At 37.5% G+C, this 27,389-nt stretch overlaps 1 protein-coding gene across 1 annotated transcript in view; it reads right to left on the reverse strand.

Annotated features, from left to right (window-relative positions):
- Positions 1–27,389, reverse strand: part of lrp1bb (low density lipoprotein receptor-related protein 1Bb) — a 395,850-nt gene that overhangs the window by 281,805 nt on the left and 86,656 nt on the right. Inside the window, exon 2 of the mRNA XM_038275471.1 lies at positions 7,080–7,202. Coding sequence (XP_038131399.1) covers positions 7,080–7,202 — 123 coding nt within the window. The remainder of the gene's footprint in view (positions 1–7,079; positions 7,203–27,389) is intronic.

Here is a 27,389-nt window from a genome sequence, read left to right on the forward strand (position 1 = left end):
TCTTTCAACAGTTGTCCTCCTACTGCGCCTACAGGACCCTGAGATCAACAATGGCAACGATTAGGTCAAGCCAATCATCAGGCATGAAACACAGCTCCTGTGCCCATGTTTTTGAAGTCAGCCACTGACCCATTTTATTGTCTTTTCCTCTGGGAGAGACAATTCAATCAGAGGATTCACTGGTCTCCATGTTCACCAGATTCACAAAGCTCCTTATGGCAGCACAACTAAGTGGAGCCAAAAGTCCATGAAATCCTTTCCTAAAGGATTCGTGATGGATTTAGGTTCTAAATATTCTCTGAAAGCGTGAAGCATCAAAATAGGCAGGAAGTAAAATGCTGACAGCCATTAGCAATAAAAAGTTTTCTTTTAACCGATGCCAAAAATACTTACATAAAATGAATTATGACTGTCCTTGTTATCAAAAATGCACAGCAATTAGTAGAACTGAGTGTTTCAAGAATGTTTTGACATCTAGTCATCCATTGAAGTTTATTGAACAGATTTTCAACTCTTTGCATTTTTTTTATTTCCCACCTTAACTATCACCACTTAAGTAGCAGTAGTTTGCCTGTTACTGCATGACAAAAAAGGCAAACATAAAAAAAAAAAAAACCCATTGCATTTTCGTTTAATATTGATCTTATTATATCAGAATGATCAGCGTTTGTTCACAGAGCATTAAATATTTATTGGGAGAGGATTTACACTACCTTTTTGAAACCCTGCCGAGAACGGTCTGAGCACGGTAACCAAAATAACTGTTGAGTGTAAATTGAACACAATTCACGAATCGAAACAATGCAAAATCTACATTAAGTTCAACAGTAGGTCTCAGCGTGGTTCAGTTGTGCCTCAGTTCTCTTAATAACCTAGAGTGCATGAGCAGACTGCGTCATCTATTTACAGCTGACTTATTTTGTGGGTTTTCTGGTGTTTCCAGCTTTGCAATTCACAGATCTATACACCTGTTCACAACACAAACTTCTTCACACCATATTAACCATAAATGGCATTAAAAAGAGCATGCTGTGAGCTTGGATGACTCTACAGGGTTTATACAGGAATGAATAACTCTAATTTAATGCTCTTTTAATGCTCTTAGAAATAATTTTAACGTCACCAACAGGTATCCGTCGACAGGCTGCAGCCATGCCCCGAATTCCTGTTTTCCAACCACTTTGAAATTGGCATTCTTCCCCATTCTCTAGCTTTTTCTCTGACTCAAGCTTATTTTCTGAACATATGTCTTTGCAATCAACCGGAAGCACTTCCACGCAAATATATTGTGATATAATATGTCTGACAAAATTGTTTTTATAAAAATGTTTTTTTAATTTATTTTAAATGCCACAATAGACACATTTAATGAATTTTAATGCCAATTAAGGCCTTAATTTAAAAAATAACAATTTAATGACTTTTGATGTTTTTACATGACCAGCGGAAACCCTGTTCTAAGATTGAGGCTCTCATCGAAATTTGGGCAGAGGACGCTATACAGGCATATCATTTCCTGAATGACAAGGGTGCTGCCATTTTTGTTTGCGTAATTCCCGCCTTGAGAGCTGTAGTATTGTGGACCGCAGATAGGAGGCAAGGAACCCTGCAAGCATGATGTGTAAATAGTCCTAAGAGTAAAGCTAGGTACAATTAACTGATCCAAGCTTGGCACAGATCAGGTTCAGAGGGGTAGTATAAATGGGGCATACATCTCCCTGACTGAGCAGAGCAGAAAGGGGAGATGCCATGCAAAGCAATGTTTTTATATAGCTGGACAACAATTGTTTAATATATTACCTTGCTATTAAAATCCCTTTATGGTAAAACACAAAATACTATGTCAAATCGAAGCAGGACTACTTGCTGCTTCACAAGGTGCTGGTGCTTTTATTTTAGTCCAATGTCTGGGATCTTAAATCATTTTTTTTCTTTGCTTCACAGCTTATTGCAATCCTTAGTATGATTGAAGAAGGCAGAGAGTATTCCAATCCTGCCTTTTGTTTGTTGGGTAAAGCTGAACTAATTCCCTTTCTATCAAGGCATAATCCATGATAATACGGCACCAATTTCTTTAGATGAATATGCGGGGTCTCCTTCCTGCAGGCTTAGTAAATAAAACTGTGTAATAGTAATTAAGGTGATAATTAATTGTATTTTTGAGATTAGATCTCTTTAATCCCCCATAAATCTCTATATTACATGCATTTTATTTAAATGTTTTTACCTCTAAAGAACTAAAACCAGAGACTTTTAACCAGTGATAATAAAACCTGACAAAGAAAATAACATGCGACTGTACACCATGTTTCATTTATTCCTTGTTGGCAGCCTTGTTTGTAAAACTGACAGTTGAGTCCATGCTATCCTCTTCAGACTTTAACTATATTTTGAAAACCCTCTATATTTCTTCCACTTTACAAATGTGCTTTAGTCCACCACAAAATATAGAAATACATTGAGCTTCTTGTAACATGAAGAATTTTAATGTTTGAAAGGAATATAAATCTGTTTAATATTTAACAAAGTACTGTACATAAATACTGAAAACTACAGAGTACACCTTTCAAAAATTGTTTGTTTCTTTAGATCATACAGTCTCACATGTACGTGTCATTTTTTTGCTTGTTCAGGACCAATTTGTAGGGTAAAAGACTCAGCAATGTCACCCAAACACCTCCTCCATCTCTTCTGGGGGAAAGCTGAGACCTTTCCAGGTGTTTCTCTTCAGTGTATCCTGGGTCATCCCCTGGGCCTCTTCCTGGTGGAACATGTCTCAAACACATCCCGAGGGAAAAATGCCCAAGCTAATTTAGCTGGCTCCTCTCAGTGTAAAGGACACACCACTCTACTCCAAGACCATTTTGGATGGCTGAGCTCCCCACCCTTCTCTTATCCATCATCTAAGGCCGGCATCCCTAAAGTCTGTCCTCGAGGACGGCTGTCTTGCAGGTTTTAAAGGTTTCTCTACTTTAGCACAGCTGATTATGATGATTGCAGTTGAGCAAACGCCTGTTATTCAGCTTTCAATTAAAACCATCTGTGCTGGAGCAAGGAAACTATAAAACCTGCGGGAAAGCGGCCCTCTAGTACCGACTCGGGGACTCCCTGATCTAAGGGAATCTATGTGGCCACTCTCCTGTCATGTTCAGTAGAAATGGATAGCTAAAGCACTAAACATAAATTGGCAGGTGCATGGTGGTGAAGAAGCATTTAATGATGAAGACAACAAACTCATAACAGGAACACAAGGAGACAGAAACTGGGTGTCCGCAGGGTGAGAACAGAAGACCAGACAAAGTTTAAAACTGAAGGCAGAGACTTGAATAATAACTGAAATAAACACTACCAACTGAAAACACAAATGACTGTGGATTGGGAGGGAAGCACAGTTGAACTGCTTGTATCTGGGATCTTGTTCTTTTGGTTCTTATCCATTTTACCATGACTGAGGATATAAATATAGGTCAACAGGTAAATCTAACCATAGCTCTTTTTCCTCACAATGGAGCATGCAATACTTGCAAAACTTTGCTGAACCCATAACCAGGCCCCTGCGGGCCTTTGGCTGAACCTAGACACCCTGTCCATAAAAGTTACAAACAGGACAAATGACACAGGGCAGCCCTGCCAGAATCCAACATGCACAGGGAACAGGTCTGAATTAAGGCCAGCAATGAGAACAAGACTCCTGTTCCGTCTGAACAGAGACCAGATGGCTCCTAGTTTAGGGCCCTGGACCCCGACAGTCTTTTATAATAAGCAGCACGGCACGCATCACTTGATGGGAAATAGGAAAAATTGTCAATAAGTGGCCTGGAAGATATTAAAGATAGACCGATATGTGGGGATGAACGAAACACAGCCACTCGCTTTATCAACAAAGAACCCAGGGGAAGATGCAGCCTTGTCTTGGCATTATATCTGTTTGTGCTGTTGTTGTCTTGGGAACAGTCTCATCCTTCCTATTCCTCAGGACTTGTCTCTGGGTCGCATGTTCCTGTTGCTTTATCTCAGCATGCACAGAGACTGAAAGACTCGTTCGGCAAACTACCACCTCATTGCTTTCATACCCACAGAGAGCATACAGGCAGCTGTGCGCGTGTTAACAGCTGGTAAATGTGTAATTATATCATTTTGAGACGAGCAGCTAAGCCTGTGTCTTTTTCTGCAGCACCCGACATCTCATAGTAACCTGCTTGATACACTGCCTTGTGCACTCTCTGGCATTAATAATTATTGCACACTTGCACACATTTTATGTACAGATGTCACTGCCAACACGATAAAGTCCTAATTACACCCAATAACTCACACCAGTTGGAGAACCTGGGCTGAATGTTAATAATTTAGTTGTGCTGTATTATTTGTTTTTGGCAGCGATCAACTGCATGACAATCACATTCTTATCGTAATTTACAAAGGATCATTCGCCTGTAATTCTGCTCTGTTTCTCCATTAAAGGAAATCTATGTCCCAGAAGTGTGTAAATAATAATAATCCCCAAGAGCATTCATGCCACAAACAAATCTGAAGTGAAGGACAAGTGGAGGGTTAGAGCATTTTAGCTGGATAAGTTAAGATAAATTATATTCACAGTATATGAAGGATTTTCACTCGTTCACAGAGTTAAACTTTTAATAGATTCACAGAGCTATGTTTTACTGCTTTAAAGTACCATCAGGCTTTTGCATGTGTTTGTTTGTCTGTTGGGTCTTTCCAATCACCTTGGAAATAATTATTCTTTTAGTGTTACATATAGTGAAAAATCGCTACATAACAAAAACTTTGCCTCAACGTCTAATTAAGATGGTATTAATTATGAATATGAAATCCTAACTAAAGTGTTGGGAATATAAAGATCATTTGTGTTTCATCTGTAAGCCATATTTTATCACCTACCTCAAGCATATTTTTTTTTTACCTCAGTGTAGTTTAGGCTTACCTTAAGGAAGGGATTTTGAACTTAAATTGTCTTGATTTTAGCCATAAAAGTAGCATGAGAATGCAGCTGCTCATTTTTTCTTCATGACTAAAGCAACACAGAAACAGAGCAAAACATAAAATTATAACGATTTAGCAAACTTTAGAGCAGGGTTAGATAATGTGCTACAGCGTGATAGACCAGTCCCCTCTGTCGTCCATCAGATATATGGATCATGTCTACATGTGACAGAAGACGGATCAAAATACTTCCATTTCTAAAAAGCAGATGAGCCAGAGAGGAAGTCAGGCAAGCGCAAAGTAAAGCAGATCCGGTCGAGTGTGTACTGCTGCACAGTAGTTGTTTGCAGTTGATGATGGAGGACACGCATGGGACATGGTGTATGTGAAGCTGGCTTTAGCCTTGCTCCTCTCTCAGCTGTCTTCCTTCCCATTGATTAAACTTACCCTTGTCCTGGTTTCCACTAATCACCTGCAACATTTAAGCTAGTGTGTTTTTTCTGCTGTGCCTTCCTGGTTCTCTGAAATTCTTATTGAAATTTCTGGTATCTGTACCGCATGGATTGTTGCATTTAACTACAATACTGCAATATTTATTTTGGTTATATTTGTCTTTGAATATGGATCTATAACCACACAAAAAAAGAGAGAAATACACAAAACAGTTGAAATTTCTTCAGGGCAATCAACCTAAACACATCCAGATATACATGTGAATAGTGATTTTGTGTTAAAAAGTCAAGACTTAAATTTTATTTAATTGTCAACACTGGAATGTCGATTTTCTTTTCTTTCTAGTGTGATTTTTAAACTCTGGTCAACCTCATAGACAAACAAATTTGATAAATAGGTTTAACTTGGGTTCGACAGGGTCAGCTATGCCACACAGAGCGATGCCACAAAACTGTGTGGCATAGTTTTGGCACTCTAACTAGAAAATCCAGAAGCGATAGATATCCTTTGAATTTGTTTGCAGCTATAGAATTAGCTTTTAAACCTGTTGTATCTATTTTCAATATGTTTAAAGCAGTAGCTTCCTAGAAAGTTTATTTGTAACCTACAAATGTTAAAAACAAACTAAATTTCCTAGTTTCAACATTGAAGCTTTTGATCTGAGATAAAAGTTAATGAACCTCATTATTCCAGTTGCATAAAACAGCATGAAGCTCATACCAGCATACCAGCAAAAGCTGAAACAGTGTTACACTGTTTGAAAGCCTTACTTTAACTTTCTTTATATGATTGAAGCCAGACAGATTGAGAAAAGATTCTAACTTGTAGAGTAGAACATTTCAGTTTATTAAATGTGCCGCTATGTGAAGAGTACTGTATATAATGATTCAACAGTATAGTTTCAGAAAATTCCATTTCACTATGCAGTAGGTTAAAGCCTTGATTGCTTATCTGTTGCTCTTAGGTGCAAGAAATTTCAAATAAAAATCACAAACAATTCATATTTTTCTAGGTTGGTCAGTTTGGGTCAAATTGTTTCTGATTTAAAATTATTCCAATAGGCCAATGGAAAAAATGAACTTCACATCAGTTTAAACAAGTTTTTATGCATCAAGCCAGAATTATCCCAAAAGCTTATTGATTGTGGCATAATGTTGTTGCTACAATGCACCTTATCAAGGATATTTTTTAAACCATTATTATAAAAAATGTATGACTGTGTAAATTCTCAGTCTTCCAGGTCATGTCAACCACAAAACAGGCATAAATTGGAGGGCAACTGGACTTTTGCTCAGTTTTTTATCGACTTTTCAACACATATCCAGGAGTCTTTGTTAATCCTGTAACCTCTAACCAGAGCAATTTTTATTTGGAGCGCTGATATATTTAAGCACTATGGAGGTTTATCCTCCTAAGCACACTCCAAGTCAGCAATTATCTCAATATTTTAGCCTATTTGTTAAAAGTAGACATTGTGGTTTAGATAAAATCTACACATTTCAGCTTCATAATTCAGTTCTTGTTTCTTAAAACATATAAGCTATTACATAATCACGAAAACCTTAGTAAAGAACAAATAGTTTAAAGCAAAAAAATTAAACACGAGATTTTATGATAAGAAATGGAAAATAAACCTGTGACTGGAACTGTGCAATGTGGAATGAATGGAATGGATAACTTACAGACTTGATCGCTCTCATCAGAGTCATCAGGGCAGTCAGGCTCACCGTCACAAAGCCAGGCCTCAGGTATGCAGGTCTCGTGGTCATGACAGTGAAACTCCCCTACGTCGCACAAGATGGGTTCTGGATGGCATGAAGAGCAAGGTGGGGAAGGACAGAAAAGATGCAGCATGAGGTGATGGCATTATAATGAAACATCTGGTTTTATTTAAATAAACATGGTTTGGATGTGCGCATGGGTGGGATTGGAAAAGAAAAAGCATTTCTTGGTCTGTATTTAGAATCTAACAGCACATTTTTGAAGGATTTTTTTTAAAGCCCGAAAATATGGACATGTGCAGCTTAGTGAAACAAAGAAAAAAAAACAGATGCTGCCGTTGTTTATTGGGTGCACTTTTTTAAAGGCTGACAAAAGAACATGAGACCCCACATTAGTTTATAGAATGAAAGCTGATACTATTTTTGACAGCCACTCTCTTCCAACAAAGACAAAATGTCTGATGTGAAACTGCAAACTATTACAAAGCATTGTGGCAAGTTTCGTTCTTATCTCTCTTCCTCCTAGGTGGTGTGCTTTTATTTGATGGTGGAAACAGGCGGTGTTCAGTGAAAGCCCAGTCAACTAAAAAGTCATCGTAGCCTTTCAATATAGAAAGCATCCATCAAAGCCCTGACATGTTCCCTGCCTGTAGCTGTCAGAGACTCAGCTCGTTCGGACTGCAGAATAACAAAAAGCTTTTGCAAAAGATTTGCCAATACAGTCTTACTTGCCTCTACCTCTTTCCATCACCCAGCAAAAAGGGTAATTTGTTTTTAGGCTTAACCTGCAGACAATCAGACTCGGCTCACAAAGTCCCTCCTCCTACTCACTCTTTCTATCTCCAACCTTTTTTTTTTCACTCAGTGTGTTCCTAACCCATTAGAGGTGGGAGGGGAGCAAGTGGAAGATCAGATCTGTAGCATCTGAACAGTGGGAGTGATAATTCAACGCACTGCTGCTCCCTGCCCCAGCACCCTCCAGCAAATTCGCTACCCAGGGACAAATCTGAAAAGGTCAAACATCTCATCCATTCTGCCTCCTCTATTCCCACTGATGCAATATAGCTGATATCCAACAATTTAAATCAAGATCCACTTTGAAATATTCAGTCCCGCTTAATTTCAAATTCTTGAAAATTTACACAAAAGCCATTGAAAATTGAAAAAAATATGCAAGCTACACGGAGCAATATGAATACAAAAGAAAACATTATAAGGGCTTTTTTTATTCTCATTTTTTCTTTGGCCAACTTTAACCAGATTTTTACTAATTGATTGAGAATCCTTGATTCTCTCCATCAGCCTTTCTTTACAAAGTGTCTGCATAATGTATGTAAAACAGATTTTTCGGGGGGGGGGGGGATTTCTAATGAGCAGTTTGAGCAGTTATTTTTTTGATGAAACATTTAACAAAAACACCACTTCTGTGGTTTTAAAAAGCAAGAATTAGCTCAACCAAATTGATCCTATGAAACAATGCCAGAAAACCATACAGAACCCATACATGTTTAATTAAAACATGCAGAACCGTCCAGGTGGGATTTGAACCCATAACATTTTGAATGGAAAGCAAAAGTGCTGACAACTGTGCCACTGTGCAAAAAATTACCAACATTGGTAACCCTCTGTTCAGACAGGACAAATATTATATAGTTTAGCCATAATGACAAGATTAGGAGAATGAAGGTAAACCTTCACACAAGCATAGATGTGGTTCACTGTTGAGATGCTTTTTCACAACCTCTAATACTGATGCAAAGTGAAAAAATGTATGAACAAGAACTACCTTCAAATTTTTCAACTCCAATTAACTGATAAATGGTTAAGTCATGTAAACGGTTGTTTTTTTTTAAATGAAGACTGACCAGAATTACACAAAGTTTGCTCTTTTCACCTGCCTCTATGCCAAAAAGCAAACAAATTAGAATGCACCCTTCAATGTTTTAAAATTTTGAGGACTATCAAAACATCTAGTCAGGATAGTGCAAGATAGAAATTTCTTATAGATCAAATAGGACAATGATCTTAGACATGTAATTTAACAGCTTTTAGAATTGATAAAGAAGGTTAACATTTCTGGGGAGTGTTGGTCTAGTGGTTAGAGCAGTGCGCTTGTGCTCTGAGAAGGTTGCAAGTACCCGGTTCGATCCCCACAGCCTGCACTCTGGGCCCCTGAGCAAGAAGATTAACCCTGCACTGCTACCCGGGTGCCACACCATGGCAGCCCACTGCTCCCCAAGGGGATGGGTTAAATGCAGAGAGTGAATATCCCCATTATGGGAAAATTAATGGATTTACATTTACATTTCATTTGCACCATATCAGTATTCTTAAAAGTTGTGTCCATGCAACCAACCAACTTAAATGAGTTGCTATTGTGGTAAATGAAATCAGGTAAATTAAAAAAGAATAAAACAATAAATACTTAAGTTTGAACATATTTTCTTAACCTGTTTGAAAGGTGATGAATAAAAGTTCTGAATCTCTGGTTCATTTACATAAGGCCACAAAATTGTATTATTTTTTTTACATATCTTTAAAGGTTCAACATTCATATTAAATGTATTCAATGAGTGGAAATAGGATCGTCTGAAACTGCAGATCAGAGTAAACACAACACTTTCTAACCACATATTTGTATGCAGTGCAGAAATAAACTACATAAATCCAAACAACATTATTTACACAAAATAGCAAGACATTAATAAGCACATGCTGTGATGCCAGTTGGCAAAGACGCTCTCAGATTGATGAAGTTTCAAAAGGCCTGTCTCCTATGCCTTTCAAGTTGAATTGATTACCATTGAGAAGCAGAACTCTGGTAACAGAAGGGCCATTTCCTCAAGCACTGAAGGACGTCAGGAAAAAGAAAAAGAAATGAAAAAAAAAATAAAACGTTTCTGCACCTCAGAGGCCCAGTTACCTACTGATGTTTTGCCATCTTTCATGCCTCTTCATCTTCAAAGCTATAGGGTCAAATATAAGCCGGGCAAATGAACTCTTATGTCATTTCATCCTTTTATTCGGCTTTCCCCAAACAGCTTTTTTTGAAAGGCAACCGAGTCACAAAAGCTGTTGGAAGACAACTCAGGAACCAATATGAAGCTGGAGAAGAGTTTCTGTTTAGTAGTATTTTCTCTACAAAAAAATATGAAAGTGTAGTGTAACTCAGCATCACATATTTCAATATAATTCCATACAAATCTCACTGAAGTGTTAATTTTCAAACTCAGAAAAATCCCGTAGCAGCCCTTTGTAAGTTGGAAAAAAAACACCCCAACAGGCCTCATTACCATAACAGTGGGAAATACATAGCCGGCACAGAGCTGGGCATAATATCATGAGCCCCATTCCTAACACCCGGCAGCCACCACTGGCACAGCATTGTGCCTCATTAAAGCTACAGAGTCTATGAAAGGTGCCAGATTATCAGGGTGAAAAAAAAAAAAAACATTGTTTGCAAAACCTGCCAGCAGCATTTGCAGCATGTGCTTTTTATTAAATTCTTTATTAAGATGAGATGATGTTCCATACTACTAATCAACTTGCAGATTCAAAAGAATTCAACGCAAATGCTAAGGCAGCTCATAGCTTTCATCCATGCTGCATTTACACATGGAAGCATCCAATTGTTGCATTTGCTCACTCTTAATAAACTTTGAATTACATGAGGGCTTAGGTCTTTATTCTTTAAACAACATTATACAACAATTGGGTATAAGCTACAGAAAACTAACACCCTACAATCCCTTAGAACTGCAATAAGACACATTTCACAATATGCTTACTTGGATAAGTCTTAAGCTGGGAGTCGATTCAAATTAAACCTAAGTTGTAGAAATAGCAGTGAAGTGCTGAGCTCATATAGCCTTTTTTTCTCTAAAAACTGAAAAAAAGGGGAAGAATTATTCAATTTGAATATAAATAAGTGAACAGGTAGTTCTGAAGCAGATATTGTACATCCAGTTTGTCAAAAGGTATAGTACTGGCATAGACAAAAATAACATAATGTCACACACACACACAACTGTCTGTTAGTCTGTCTGTCTATATATCTAGCTAGCTAGCTCGGCAACAGTGTAACACTGATGCACGTTGGGCAGAGCTACCCTATCCTCTCTTTGCCTATAACAATGGCAGCTATATTTTCTGTGATCAGTGGTTAAAAAGTAGTTTTATTATGTTTTTAAGTGAGAAAGTGCACCCTAAAACTTCATCTGTGTGGTCAGTTGATCAAGATTATGATTCTGCCTTCACATATTATTTCGCTGTTGGAGCCGCTCAGACCGGCGGTGCTCTGTCACTAGGAATCCCTTTCAACGACAGCCTCTGGCCTGGTTGCCTCTTTGCGTTTTTTTTGCCACTGTTTGCGATGGCTGCAAGGCGTTTTTCATGTACGTTATCCACACTGAAGGCAACAGAATAATAAAATCAAACATTTTTTGCCAGAAGGTTTAAATCTTTAAGTTATTTTATGCGCAAAACTGTTTCAGAGGAGTGATCATAGCGTTCTGCATCAGCAGTTCTGTCCCCGTCTCCCTGATTGGTTGATGTGACACGTTGAGCAGCAAATTTCCAATTTTCCAACTCTAGCAGCTGCTGCTTCTGAAGCGTGTCATGCTCAGAAGCTCATGACGTGCTGCTCCTGCTGCTCAAAACGCACTGTAGGACCTTTTGCTGTGACTTGATGCATGTCAACCATTGACTTTGCATGTAAACTAGCTGTTTCTGCTGCTTCTGCCGGGTGCGGTCTGAATGTAACATAATTTGCACTAATTTTGTTTTTGCACATTTTTACAATCTTAAAGGAATAGTACACCCAAAACATGATTAGCCTTCATTTTCTACTCACCCCCATGCTGAGCAACACCCTGGAGTACTTTTTTGATATCTCAAATGCATCTGGAGATCTGGGAGGCTTCTTGCTGTCTGCTGACATTCAAATAATGGAGGTCTATTGAGCCCGAGACAGAAAGGTCCATAAAAGTCCACAAAAAACGTGTCAATATTCCTCCATACTGCTCGTCCAATGTATTCCAAGTGTCCTGAGTGGGTAGCATCCAGAATTTACTCGAAACTAAGTCATTTAGAATGTTTTTAGAGCATAAACAGTAGTGTATAGGATTTCCTGAAAGCGCGCGCCGGCGCGTTCATGACGCTACGGAAGCCGGCAGACCAAACCAGATGAAAGTGTGCATTCAGCGTCTGCTCTGCCAATAATGCAAGCGTAGAAGAAGAAATGTGCTGTTTACCTGTGCAAAGAAACAACGAAAGAAAAATGTCTGAGGACTTCAGTGTTGAGGAAGAGCATGAGTTCTTTGCCGAGCTGAATGCGCTGGTTTGGTCTGCCGGCTTCCGTAGCGTCGTGATCGCGCACGTGCGCGCTTTCAGGAAATCCTATACACTACTGTTTAGGCTCTAAAAACATTCTAAATGACGTTTCGAGTAAATTCTGGATGCTACCCACTCAGGACACTTGGAATACATTGGACGAGCAGTATGGAGGAATATTGACACGTTTTTTGTGGACTTTTATGGACCTTTCTGTCTCAGGCTCAATAGACCTCCATTATTTGAATGTCAGCAGACAGCAAGAAGCCTCCCAGATCTCCAGATGCATTTGAGATATCAAAAAAGTACTCCAGGGTGTTGTTCAGCATGGTGGTGAGTAGAAAATGAAGGCTAATCATGTTTTGGGTGTACTATTCCTTTAAACCTTTCTTTATTCTAAATAGTGATTTTAATTGGAGAACCTTTTTTGTCCCATTATCATTCCCTTACTTTGGATCCAGAATTCATTTTACTGCCCATTCTATTAGAAATCATTTTGCTTCATATTATCCTGGCGTGCTATTAGGAAAGTGTTCTCACTCTAACATGAAAACTCAAAATAGTGCTGCACATGCTGCCGACTTAAAATCAGAGGAAGCTTGACTTAGCTGGTGATCCACACCATAGGGTTAAAAGCACATTGTTAACTTATGGCTACATATCTTAATATGCCATTGAAATGAAACGTAGATACAATACAAAACAGTGTGATAGGAGGAATATAGCCATTTTAAGACAATTACAAGATCTGATATTGCCTGTGAACATTATCAGTCATATGGATCATAGAAACCACAAATCAGGCTTCAGTCTGAGGCAACTAGACTTTGGCTCAGTTTTTCTAAAAAAAAAAATATTCAAAAATTATACAAGAGTTAGAGGGCTGATGGGTTTTTTTAGCACCTGGAGGCCCATCCACCAAAGCACACGCCTAAGCACTGATCTGATATTAAGCACCGATGGTCAAAAGGGTGAGTCTTTCCATCAGATCAAGAACTCCTTAAGCTTCTCACAAAAGGAAGGAAGTATGGAAAATAAGAACTGTGAGCAGAAAGTGGAAGTGATTGGAATTCCTCAACTGTTACACTCAGTGAACAGGTTAAGTACTAAAGTATATAAGCAAATAATACAGCAGCACTAAATCTCAAATGTAATTTTAGTTGTAATATGCACAATATTACATTTTCACAGGAAGGCTTTGAAGAATATTGATGAAAACAAAACAGAAGAGTGCAGCAAATATGGATTTTCAATGTTCAACAGTAATATTACGGTTTCATGTGTACCTAATATTATGCAGCAGCAGCTTTTAATACTGTATTAATCTGGCTTAAACAAATGTTCAATACCGCAGCAACATGTGGAGGTGGTGTAGTATTATGACTGAAATATACAATCTATTGCAGGTCATTTGCCACCAGCAAGTACTAATTACCTCCGCCAAGGAGGTTATGTTTTTAGGAGACTGTATGTATGTTTGTTTATTTGTCTGTGTAAAAGATAACTTGAAAAGTTATGAACATACAGTATTTGAACAAAATCATGACCAGAGGTTTTCCTAGTGTCAATCAACAATTCATGAAAATTCTGTAATGATCCAGATCATGTATGGGTTAAAGTCACAATATGGGGCAAAATTTGCGCTCTGAGATGCCTTTTCCAGTTTTTACTAAAAAAATCAGCCATTTTAAAGTTTTTGTGAATTGCTGTGAGAAATGCATTACTAGAAGTTTGAGTTCTGACTTTAAGCTACTGTACTTCTGGGATTAAAAACAATGGTTAAAAGGTATACAACATTGAATAAACAAACAAATCCCATTTCTGCTTCCTGAATACATCTGTGAGTTTTGTCCTGATGGTGTTCCTTGAAAAAGTGGTAGAATGATTATTATAAAGTCTCAGAAGACGCTGTGATTATAAAGGTAAACAGATCTCAAATAGTGTGAAGTTATTATGTCCAGCTAATTTTATTGTAGCACCTTTAAAACCTGTACAGGGTGAAAGGCACTTCCCCTTTGTCATCAGGCAGCATTATCAAACAAGACAAGGTTTGATCAGACTATTTAAAGATCTTGACATCCTGCCAATGGTGTTGTAAGTCACTTGACATACTTCATAACAGAAAAATCTGACTTTTTCGAAAGGCTAAGAAGGATCAACAGCCTATAAAAACAGGGAGCTTCTTTGAATCACCAGTTCATGACATATACCAATACATGCTGTATATATCCTAGGAATAAACAAACACATACATTTTGAAACTCTTACAGATTTTATAGCAGATGTAGCATCCTGGTTAGCAAGTTATAAGCTCTAACAAACAACGTGGTCTCTCTAATCTTCTTTTTTTTGTTTGTTAAATGATCCAGTGTACTGCGATGCATTTCAATGACACCTTACACCTGCATATTAAATCCTTATTACGAGCGTTTCTCCAGAAGTGACATACGCCTTGTGCTATTTAGTCTTAAATGTCATCCACGTCAGGTCTGATCAGCATATGAAGAGGAGAGAGCACCGTGACTCAGTGCAATGATGAGCGACTGCAGAATGTCACAACACTTCTGGACGAATGCCCATAATTACAAATGTGCACATCCATTCAGCAGCACTCCCAACTTTTATTGTCCTTGTTACCCATATGTTTCTTTCTCTCTAGACATTTTACAAAAAAAAAAAAAACATCAAAGAAAAGAATGTCATTGGCAAAATTGTAATGTAACTATGAGAGAAAATTGCACCGAGAGAAACTGAAATATAACATGACTAGTTCCTGTTAGAAACACATGGCTGTACCCTTGCCCAGCCCCCATGAAATGCTGAATAATTTTGCATTCAAGGCATGAAATGGGTGAAAAATCAATGGTGTTAGGCTTTGGGGCCTTTATTAGCTGCTGCTCGACCTTCACTAGAGAGTGAGGTCACTTTTATTTTCTCAGCTACAGAAGGGGCATGTCAACAAATTATTAAAAGGGAAAAGCATATAAAAAGTTTCAGAAGACAAACGTAGACTGTAGCCCCCTGCTCCTTGGCACAAATCCCTGGACCAGTAAACAATGAATTATTTATGAGACTGCTCTTAAAATGTGTGCTTTTCCTTTGTTCTACTAGAGATATGAGAAGCAGTAGATCCAAATGAAGAAAATATATATTTTACAGGGTTTTGTGAAAGTATAATTGTCTTAAACATTCTATTTTTTTTTTTTTTTTTTTTTTTAGATTACAAGCCAACGTCAGTGTATTATATCTGTATTTAATGTGACAGACAAACAATACACACTGCATAATAGCAATCCCCTGAAAGACTAAAAGCTGCTGGTCTTTTAAGGGATGTCTCCATCAGATTTGCAAATGTAAAGACTAAACGTTTGCCTTTTCTTCCTTGTACAATACTAAATGATCACTGGGACTGGATGGAGACAGTATATAAACATCTTTTTTTTTTCTTTTTTTTTTTTTAAGTCATGCCATATATTCTTCATTAGGCATTGCCAACACATGAAAATGCTGCAACCTTTAGCGATTCCATCAGAGATCAGGGGGGAGTTGAGTAGGGGTGGGTATTGCCAAAGAAGTCACGATTCGATTCGAATCACGATTCACAGGCCACGATGTGATTCTATCACGATGCATCACGATACTTGAATTATTGCGATGCATTGCAATATTTTCTCCTCCATGTTTTGTTTTTGAATGACTCGGCGCAGTATCCCGCGGCCAGAAATGCTTGTGACACAAGGCAGCGTGCGTCAACACATCCACAGCGACATCTACTGGACTGGAAGTTGTATTACACTTGTTTTTGGCTGATGATCGCCAACCATTCATGCAATTTTATTTATTTATTTTTTAGAATTAATAATCGATACTTGACGTCAAGAATCGATGCAGTAGATCACGAAAATTAGAATCACGATGCATCGTCATGACGATTATTTTGCACACCCCTAGAGTTGAGTGTGTTTAGAGCTGCTAGGATAAGTCTTTTTGGTTCTCAAACAATATTTCTTAGAGAATCACCCTTCATTTACCTTTATCCATATTCCCACCAACTGCAACCAGCTTCCCAGTACCTACCTCAGAGAAGCATCCCTCCGTTAAAATGATAGATGTGTACTTGCCCCGTGCATTTTTAAATATTCAGATAATGGGTTAAAAACTGTGCTCTGTCAGATGTTTGTAGATTATGAAAGTGTTTTATGTAACTATTTCAAACCTTTAAAGCGCTGAACCATTGCATAACTCTCACATAATTTTTGAAAACTAGAATCTTTATTGAATAATAAAATTAAAAAAAAAAACTATTTTAATTTAATAATAATTTGTAACTGTTGATATATTGTACATTTCCCTGCAATGAATTACTTTTCATTACATATGTCTGACTGTAGGATTGTTTAGGTCAAACTTACATTTAAAATATCATACTGTATATTTAGCGTTAAACAGTAAAAAAGAAAAAAGAAAAAAAAACTGACCATCTAGGTAGGGCTATGCTTTATTGTGTTTTGGCTCACTGCATAACCATTACATTAAAGCTACAGTGTGTAATAATTACAGGGATATACAGTCAGAAATGTAATATATTATACATAACTATGTTATTTATCATCATCTACGAGCTCAGCCTCTTAACCTTAATATTTGCGTTGCCTTAGAATTCGTTATTCATAATTACATAGGAGCAGGTCTCGCAGCCATGGAGGCAGACATCTTTGCGCTACGGCAGCGCAGAGCCAACAAACTAGTGATTGCGAGATCGCCAAAATGTCACAACGATGTAGAAAAAATAATGGGTATATTTATTATCTTAAGTCTACATGAAATCTATACCCTACACAGACTAATGAAATACTATCTGTAAAATTATCTATGTAAACAAACCTCATCACTTGAGAAGGTAGGTGATGCGGACGTTGTGGAAGACATTTTGTCCCGTAAGGCTCGCCGTACTGTTGGGGGGGAGAAGCGGTGGGGGGGAGATGTTCATGTTGCTGCGGTCTGCAGTCTGACCGCTAGATGTCACTAAAAGTTACACACTGTAGCTTTAAAAGCACCGAAGTTTGTTGTTAAATCCATGAAAAATATAGAAAAAGAAATTACAAGGCATGATACACAAATTTAAGTCAGATATCTTTTTAACAGGTTCTTTTCATGAAATTGATTTGGAAGAAAATTAATTCTAGGCAGACTGGTTTAATTGTCCAATCAAGTTAAAAATGTAAAAAGATATAATTTGTAAGGAAGTGAGTGATTTTTAAGTAAGTGAGTAACTATATTCCCCTACTTGACAAAATAAAATAAAATAGTGCAAAATATTAGATACTCCTTTGAAAGTCATGCCTGTCTCTGTTGGTTAAATCATTTCTACCCATTTAATAGTTTTTGTGGAACCAGAGAAAAATATGGCTGGGTCTTTAAGTACCACTGTGTTCTAGCATATTAGAACACTGTAAACACCTCAAAAAGTGAGAGCCATAAATGGAAAAAAAGATTTTGCCATCCAGGTCCCATCCAGGACCTGCTTGCTTTCCCAATGTACCAAGTGAACAACCTGAAGGTATTTGAAACCTTATTTCTGTGTCTCTAATGGGTTTATTGATGGCACTAACAGCTTCCTTTGTCTGGAAACCATTTTTATTAAAATTTTTGTTCCAGGGCAAAGTTACAATAACAATAGGGTAAAATTTATTAGACAAGAGGAAATAATTGTGCAGTAAGTCTTTATATGACAAAGCTGTGTAAAAAAAAAAAAAATCTTTATTAAATTTGATTGAAATCTAAAGCAGAACACCCACTCTAATTTAGCTGCAAGAAGTGACTGTCAGCACTTATGTAAGTTGGTGCTAAGAAAGCAAAAAAAGGAAAAAAAAAAGAAATATTCTCAGCATGATCAGTAGTTCAGAAATTAAATATACAATATTTATATATCTTATAACTAAAACCAGTTTAAATGCTTGGAGATACGAGAATAAGTTATATTTTAAAATTGAAGGGTGTATTAAATATTTGAGTTACCCCTTCATTTACCTAAGTGATCACATCACAACGACTGCATCATGTAAATGACCCTCACACTCCATTTCTCATGATCTCCGGGGGGCCTGAACGAACCCCTTCTTTAGGAATCCCTGGTTTAAAGTGATGCTAAAGTATATTTAAATTTTTTTGTGATGAAATTTATCAGATGAAAACAAGGCTTTCTGTTAGAGTGTTTTTTGCCCATCTGTGTCCTACTGTATGCGAGTTTCACTTCAGAAGTTCAGATAGACATGGTCAACAAGCACACAACAATATTACTTTTCCATTTGATGGGAAAGAAAACCTAATAAACTACTAACTGCATTAATTGTCATAAATATATTACTATGAAATTTTGTTCTGAGTGTTTCATGCCTCTTTTATTTAGTTAAAGCACTCTTGAATTATTATATGTTTCTGTAAAAGTAGTTGTAAAGAAATCTGTGTCCTTTTTCCCCTTACTCCACCAGGCTCTATTTTAGGAATCCAGTTTGTGTGGGTTGTGTTTTGGTGTTTTTCTCTCCCTCCACCACCAGGTGGTGCAGTGTCCTCGTTGGTCCTTCTGCACACCTGCGGCTGGTTGGCTCATCACTGAGGAGTATTTGAGCGGCGGACTGTCACTACCTCGATGCCAGAGTGTTTGCAAGTTTGGGGTACTCTAGCCAAGCTGAGTTTAGCTGAGTCTATCTGAGTCTTTGTTTCTCTGAATTCTAACGTTGTTTTTGTCTTCTGTCTTTCGGCAGGAAGTCATCCTGCATACTGGAATTTTTGGCCTTCTCCCCCCTGGAAGGATTTGTTTGAGCTTCACACTGAGCAGGGGATTTATCTCCACGCGTCCCATTCAAGTACTCCTGGAAATCTAAGTGGCAGTCCGCTCCATTGCTCCTCAGTGACCAACCTAACAAAAACCTGTCCGCCCTCCAACAAGCCCCTCTATCTCTGGAAAAACCCACACAGACTGGATTCTGGGAAGAAACCTTTCTCTGCATAACTTCCAGTTCACCAGCTCTCTGAGTTCACCTGAATCCAACCCATTTGGACTTCTAATAAACCTGTTTAACTTTTACTCTTGTTTCTCTGAGTGGTTTCCTGCATGTGGGTCAGATGCCTTAAAAACACCATGACACTCTACTCAAATCCACCAGTTTTCAGATGTCTTAACTACCTATTTTCCAGTAATGGTAATGCCTTTTTTTAGCCGTACTAATGCCAGATTATACCCAATCCTGAAAAAGGTTTAGGTGAAAGAGCCAGCACCAATACTAATAGTAATAGATTTGTTAAAAAATCAGAGGGATAGAGTGGAGCCACCCTTATTGGAGAAGGTGGAAAAGGAAAAGTTCACACCTGGTCTGAGGTATCTCAGAATCTGTTATGTAGATGAAGATGTGCTAGACTTCAGAATGTCTACAGCAATTATATCGGAGGGTAAAAAGAAGGATTTTCAAAAAAGAAGGATGAAAAAAAAGTACATCTAAAAACCCTATTGACCTGTTCCCCCACCAGCATAAACCCGTCTGCTATTCCTTTTAGTCTCCTGTGTGTATAATGTGAACATTACCATTGCTTTTAACAAAACATTTAACAATGTTTCACAATTTTTTTTTTTTTTTTTTTTTTTTTTTTTTTTTTTTTTACAGCTACCAGAAAAACATAAATAGAAAGTAGAAGAAAACCCTCGAAGTCTGACCAGGTAAAAAGCATAACTGGCAAAGCAAAGACCTCCTTAGAGGTCTGGGAGACTTTGGACTTGGCAGACAGACTATGTTTTCCCTTGCATGAGTTCTGGCTGTGTTGAGGACATTGGCTTGGACTAGAGCTGTGCTTTGGGATTGGCTCCAACAGACTGTTGTTGAGCTGGGGACTTACACTAGCTCTAGGTCAGCAGATTGAGAAAAAAAAATCAGCATGGTGTGGTGACTGAAGCACAGAGCAGTCAGATGCCATAATATCAGAATGGGGGCATTTTGTAAACAAGTTGGATGCCAAACAAAGGTGACACTTTTTAAAAATGATCTGACTAGGCGAAGCGAAGGAGCAACATTTGCTTTCGATATTTCTTGGTTAGACCTCTAGTTTTAATAAACAAATACTGGGTGAGTCCACATAAAAAGAAATACTCGAGCTCTCTGAAGCCACTTATAGTAGTGGCTTTAGTTCCTGAAAAATCAGTCCCTGTTAAAGCTCTAACTGTGGCTGAACATGCTGGAGGCTAGGGGCCTGCTCAGTAAGCAAGGCAATCTCTGCACCAGGTGCAAGTTTATATCACAGTTGGACTTTAAGAATATACTCTGCTGACCAAATAATTCTGTATGAGACTAAGTTCCTGATAATACAAAATTTTTCAAATATATTTGGGGATATATTTGGGGGAGAAATCTATTTGTTGGATTTTTACAGAGAGATTACAGATATCAAAATCTAGTTCAGGTTTGATATCTCTATACCCATCCAAGACCATTGCCACATTGGGTATACAGTATGTCACAATAAAATATGGTTCTAATATTTTTTTAAACATTTTTAAACTTAGGGAAGTAACTGAGAAAAAAAATGCTTGTGACCATTTTAAAGCTTTATGGTTTGTATAAGCTGATTTGGCAATTACACTTTTTTTGTGTGTACCACAACATATGACTGTGGGCACACATTTGACTCTAGTCTGGGCTGCATGCTTAGAGTAGTTGCTGTAGCCTAGACTAAAGTTGATAATTTCAATGCAGTGTTTCTGTCAGGACTTTCTAAGTATCTGATTTCTTCATGTATTACAGTTTTTCATGTACACCAAACATGAGCATGTAAGGCTGTAAGTTGGAGATTTTAAATTCCCTGTAGGTGTTAGTAAGACAGGTTGACTGACAACCTGGAGGTGGTGTGCCTCTTTAAAGTTGACAACCAGAGATAGACACACAACGCAAAAAGAGGATATAGCAGCCATAAAAATGAATGGATACTGTTTATTCAGCACAGCTGCCTTCTCTGAAATAAATGACAGTTGGATACAGCGAAAGCTACAGAAAAAGGTGAATGGCCATTTAGCTTTTCACATTCTGTCAACACCAAGAGCAGTTTGTTTGAAATATATGTAGTGTGATGATATCCTAATGTTACATTTTTGTTTGAACCTATGTCCTGTTCAAACCAATGTAAGAATAATTAAGTAGTTAGGTTTCTCCAAGATTTACCAGATTATTTGTTTCCTTAGGTAAATCCAAGGGCATTTGTTCTGCCTTGGACACAAAAATGTTAGTGCATTTGCCAAAGACACAACTAAGTTTGAAAGCTCATGTTTCACAGCTCTGGAAAAAGGCCTAAAATCTGTCAGTTTTCCAACTCACCTCTGTCTGACAAGTCAAAATAAATTAGATTTTTATCGTATTCGCATTAATTTAGTTGCTGCAGCATTTTGGAAAATAAAATCAATTGCAGTTTTGGGAAACATTTCTCCAGCAATAAAGGACAACCTCTAAAAAAGTTAATATAACAATAAGGACATGGATAAAGTACATAGCAAAATACATAATAAAAAAACTTGCCTTTCCAAATTGTGCAAACAAACTACATTGCACTTGAGGCAGATAAGACTATTGAGCTGAACTTTTACACAGACTCCTCTAAAAGAAAAGAAACTGCTTCTCCGCATTTTTGAGAGCTCAGAAATACTCGCCGGTTTGAATTAATCCTTCGTATGTGAATGTAATTTGCATGAGAATGTGCCATTATACTGCCAATAATAGAAAATTACAGTTCTTCTAAACCCGCCTTCTCTCGCCTTGCCCCTTTTGATGCTCCATCCAAGGTCACCTAATCACTAGGTCCCTTCAAAGACCCCTATCTTAAACCAGCTGCAGTCTGAAGGATTTATTCCCCATTCCATGCCATGATTACCAATCAGGTGGAGTAATAGCAGCTTAAGCAGACAGGGTTTTTGTCATCACTGAGGGGTGAAGTGCCAGTCAAGGTTTCTACTGAGTCTGCGTTGGATGTCAGTGCCTTCAGTGTAGCCTCCAGATTAAACAGCATTATCAGAGTGGAGTGAAAGCTGTTATGGTGAAGGATCACATCCTCCTTGGCCCCTGCAGTTCCACAGCTGGCACCAAGTGAGTCATAAATTATCTCTCAGCTCCATACCTTGAAAGACACTTTGAATGCTCAAAATAATTGCTACATCAGAGAAAAATAAATCACTATTTATTGATAAAGATTTTAAAAAGCAGTAAGTAAACTAGTTCCAGAGTTGTGCAATTGGTAACATAAATATAAAACTCGCACATCAATTACAAGTGACTAGAACTGTTTAAGCTTATTTGTTAGATTTGAAAATGCAGTAATGGTTTGGGTCATATGAGCAGTATCTAGTAGGCTAATAAAAGGTTAGATTAGAAATGTTTAACTTTTTAAAGTTTTAATAAGGAATTAAGGAGAGAGGGGATAGCACAGCTGTTACACAATTTAAAAAGAACCATCCACTGTTTAGAAGTCACTTCAATTTGAAAACACTTCATTAATCCCAATGTGAAATCAAAGTAGTTACACAAAAACCCATTCAAGAGATGTAGTACATGTATACCACTACATGCGGGGACCGGTGCTTAAGGGTGCAGCCATTAGAGCTGCCTCCCTTGGGTTAAAGATTTTTGTGTAAACTTTACACACAGAGGGAAGATGAGGATAAAAAAAATATTATCTCACACTTTGCGCTTGATGAGATACGATATGTCAAAAACAATGTTTTTTTTGGTATTCCCACATCAGTTACAAACAAAATACCATATCAAGTATAGATGAAGAAATATCTTCTGAAACAATGGTTATTCAATAACTATTGTTGTAAATTGGAAAATGGGTGCTTATGTAAAGCAACAGTGTGGTTGTGTCCAAAGGTCCGACCTAAGCACTATATATGTCAATTTATAGAGTGCTAATACATAATACATTTAATATGAGTGTCTGAATTTATAGTGGATGAAAAAGTAATAGACTCGAAATTTCCAACAATTCACTTTGAAAAGTAGGGATCATCCATGGTCACTAGATGAGCAGATATATCCCAGGTTGCTTTGCAAGAGCTCTCTTCACAAAGCATCATGGGATTTGTTGTAGTGGCTGTAAAAAGAAAGATGGCGCGGATCATCTGTCCGAATGGTCAGTTAAGTGAGTCCACTATAAAGTCCACTATAAAGTCCACTATATAGTACTCGATCTGGAGTATATAGTGATTGAGGGAATTGGGGTTAAGGTGGACTTGGGTCATAAGTTGCACAGTGTAGGAAACGTTTCACAAGAAACAGATTACGTGGATGTCTGACTGTTTATTAGGATCACAGAACAAGAATAAAGAAGAGTATACCGTTTGATATAAAGATCTATACAGAAAATATGAGTAAGCAGATTGGAAGTAAACCCAAAAAAAAGGAAAATAAAAGTTAAAGAATATATTGCTCCAGGAATTTAAAACCCCTAAGGTATTTTATTTAAGAAAGTTTTAAACCCAACATGAGGAAAGAGGAAACAACACAGTTTCACGCCAAGGACAGTTTTAGCAGAGAGTAAAAAGAGAGAGCACTGAAGCGTCCACTATTTGTGAGCCTGAAGTTTATTTGGAAAGTATTTGTTTGTTTTTTATTGGTTTTTATCTATGCTATGTCCTCTGTCAGAACATTATACATAGGCTATTCCTGTGGCACAGAAGGGAGAAATATGCAAACCTATGCCTGTACACATTACAGTTAATTTCAGAATATCTATCTAAATTCTTCTAGAGAATAAGGGTTTCAAATTGAAGTAGTATTCAGTGAAATGGAACTGAGATAAATTACAGGGAGGTTGATGCAACCATGCAAAAACTATTAAATCCATTTGTAGGTCAATCAACCTATATGTGAAAGTTCTTGAGAGCTGATACTCTGCTTCTTTTAGGGTCTATTCACCCCAGAAATCCTTTGTTTTTTAGGTTCAGATCATAAGTGAACTCCCTTTTTCTAATTTGATTCAGTTTGTACTCATGTTTCGCCTTTTGCTATAAGTCAGAGCTCATCGTGTGACGATCATTGCACCTATTGGTCAAAAATTACTGTGGGAATACAGAGAACAGACCTGAAAACAGAGCATTATGGCAGTCCTCAACGCTGACCTTCTGTTTTCCATATCTCTGCTGTTATTCCAGCTGCAAACTCATTGAGTTTAATCCAGATTAGGGGACTGAGATTTACTTATGGTGGTGGAGAATGCGTCTTTAAAGCCAAGGAAAAACCACAACTCGCTGAACCAGTGCTCCTAAGAAACAGAGAGCATAACAGGTAAAAATTTGATAAATTAATTTACTATTATGGTGGTAAGAAGACGTAGGCTTCCTGCCTTTGGGTTGGATTAAGGCTGGTTTGTAATTACTGTATACCTGAAGCGAACCACACCAGAGTTTGTTTGAATGTTGAACTATACAGTACCACCTCAAAAAGTGGATCATGGTCTAGTTGTTTCTTCCACACGACTGTTGGTAGTTTTTTATTCACAACTGTACAAAAGGTCTGGATGTTTAGGAAATCAAATTCTGGTCTGTTTAAAGCTGATCAAAAGTGATAGGGGTAAATACACCCTTAAATAGGTTCCTAATCCAGCACACTTGAGTCAAATGGCAAGATTAACTTCACTACTTGCAGTCAATTTCTCTAGAGTCCTCCTAATGATTTGACTATTTTGTTCAGGTGTGTTATAGCAGAGAAAAATCTAAGAGCTGCAGGACACCAGCCCTCAAGGACAGAAGTTTGACTCATATGACAGAGGATGCCAGTTTGTTAAGTTGTCAAGCAACCAATTTTAGCCGACATTTCTTCCAAATTTCCTAATTCAATTTTTTAGTTGCGATCCCCCTTGAAGACCTTTTAAAAATAAACACTGACAACTTTCTGTGGGCTTCTCAGCACATTACAGCTACAGTTAAAGTACTTTAAACTGTGTTTTGGTGTTTGGTTTGGTCAGCCGTGAACACTGAGCAGCTGTGTGGCGGGATTATTGGCCAAAATGATGTGTGTGTTTCTAGTTTTTCACATCTAATTGCCAGTCTAGTAAACAGTTTCAGAGTGATGTAATTCCAGTTTTATAGAGAAGTTATACTACGACTTTTATTGTGAAGTCAGAATAATTAAAAATCAATTCCACTTGAAGGACAGCTATACAGTTTGTGGAAATTCGCTGTATAATACACTTAAATATTAACGGAGTGATTAAGACGGGATGTTAAACATAACCCTATGGTCATATCACCTAGCACTATACAGAGAGGTGGCAGCTGTAGAATTGCTGACGTGTAAAGTGAAAAATTTATATGAAGACTTTTTTTTGTTGCAAGGATATGGTCTCATAACGTAGATGATACCAAAAGAACATAAGTGAATTCTCTTTAAATTGTATCTCTTTTCTGATCATTATAAGAGTTGATTCTAATCATCTGCAGATACTGAATTCATCACACTGTGGGCACTCATATTTACATCTTAATGACACTCTTCAGAGGAACTAATCAAGGAGCTAAAGCGTAAGAGATCAATTATTGGATGGCAGAGACAGAAGGAGTTTCTTAAATACTTATCTGCCATCTGGTAGTTTGCATTTTCCCATTTGTTTGTATCCAATGGGAACAACAAATTGTCCCATAGGATACAAACATTTGTAATTGTGTAGAAAAATTATCTATTTATATGCTGCTTAATACGTTTTTAAGTTAATTTTTAAAGAGAAAATGGTTTAATAGAAACGGATTGTTTGATAATTAATCAGCCTAAATGCAAAATCCCAAGTGTCCTTTGGTTTTACTGTCATATGGTGCAATAAACCGGTTCCTATTGCTAATGTGACATTTCTGTCTCATTGCTTGCCAGTGGGCCACAGAAGCATGTGATTAAGATGGACTTTTCCTAAATACAAGTTACCCGCTTTACTGCAATGTTGCACAGCAAAGAGTCAGTATATATTGAACCGAGTAGCTTTGTTTCATTAGAATTAGGGAAAGATGTCTTTTTAAATGCCTCTCAAAAAGCACATGAACCTTTTCCGCAGTAAAATCTTTCTCACTGCTGAAAGCTCTATATAACAGAGACTGATGGAAGCACAATTCAGGAACATTTCATTGATCTTAATCAGAACCAAAGGGAAATTGGCTAAATATATTATTCTTTGAATATATGGGCGAAAACAAAATGACAATCACATTTTTAATGTCTTTAGAGCATTTTTTTTTTTACTTCCTCAAGAAAATCCTAACAGTTTTTTCACTATAAAAGCTTTGTTTTATTATTAACTATCTATGACAAGTCCCACCAACAGAAAGCAATTGTATACACTAGAAAATGAAAATAAAAAATAAAAACACATCTTTACACATTAATCCATCCATCCATCCATCTGACACGCTGTATCCTGAGTGGGGTCGTGAGGGGTGCTGGTGCCTATCTCCAGCTGTCTATGTACGAGAGGCAGGGTACAGCCTGGACACGCCAGTCCAGGGCAACACAGAGACAAACAGGACAAACAACCATTCATGCACACACTCACACCTAAGGAGAATTTTAGAGACGCAAATTAACCTAATAGTCATGTTTTAGGACTGTGGGAGAAAGCAGGAGTACCCAGAGAGAACCCACGCATGCTCAGGGAGAACATGCAAACTTCATGCAGAAAGACCCCAGCCCTCAAAACATACCTCAAAAACATACATAAAAAGCTCAAAATAACATTCTAAAAAAATCATAAGACAATAATTAAAACATTAAGGTTGTTCAAATAATTTTCTCGTTAGGGTTCAAGTTTGTTTACTTTTAACTTATTCTGGCTGTTAGTTTTTTTTTTGTTTTTTGTTTTTTTTTTTATGGAGAAAAAACTCAAAGTAAACCTAAGCCCCCAAGAAATGCCACAACCCAGTCC

Source organism: Cyprinodon tularosa, unplaced genomic scaffold (genome assembly GCF_016077235.1).
Source record: "Cyprinodon tularosa strain WSP-4 unplaced genomic scaffold, ASM1607723v1 ctg96, whole genome shotgun sequence".
Taxonomy (NCBI): domain Eukaryota; kingdom Metazoa; phylum Chordata; class Actinopteri; order Cyprinodontiformes; family Cyprinodontidae; genus Cyprinodon; species Cyprinodon tularosa.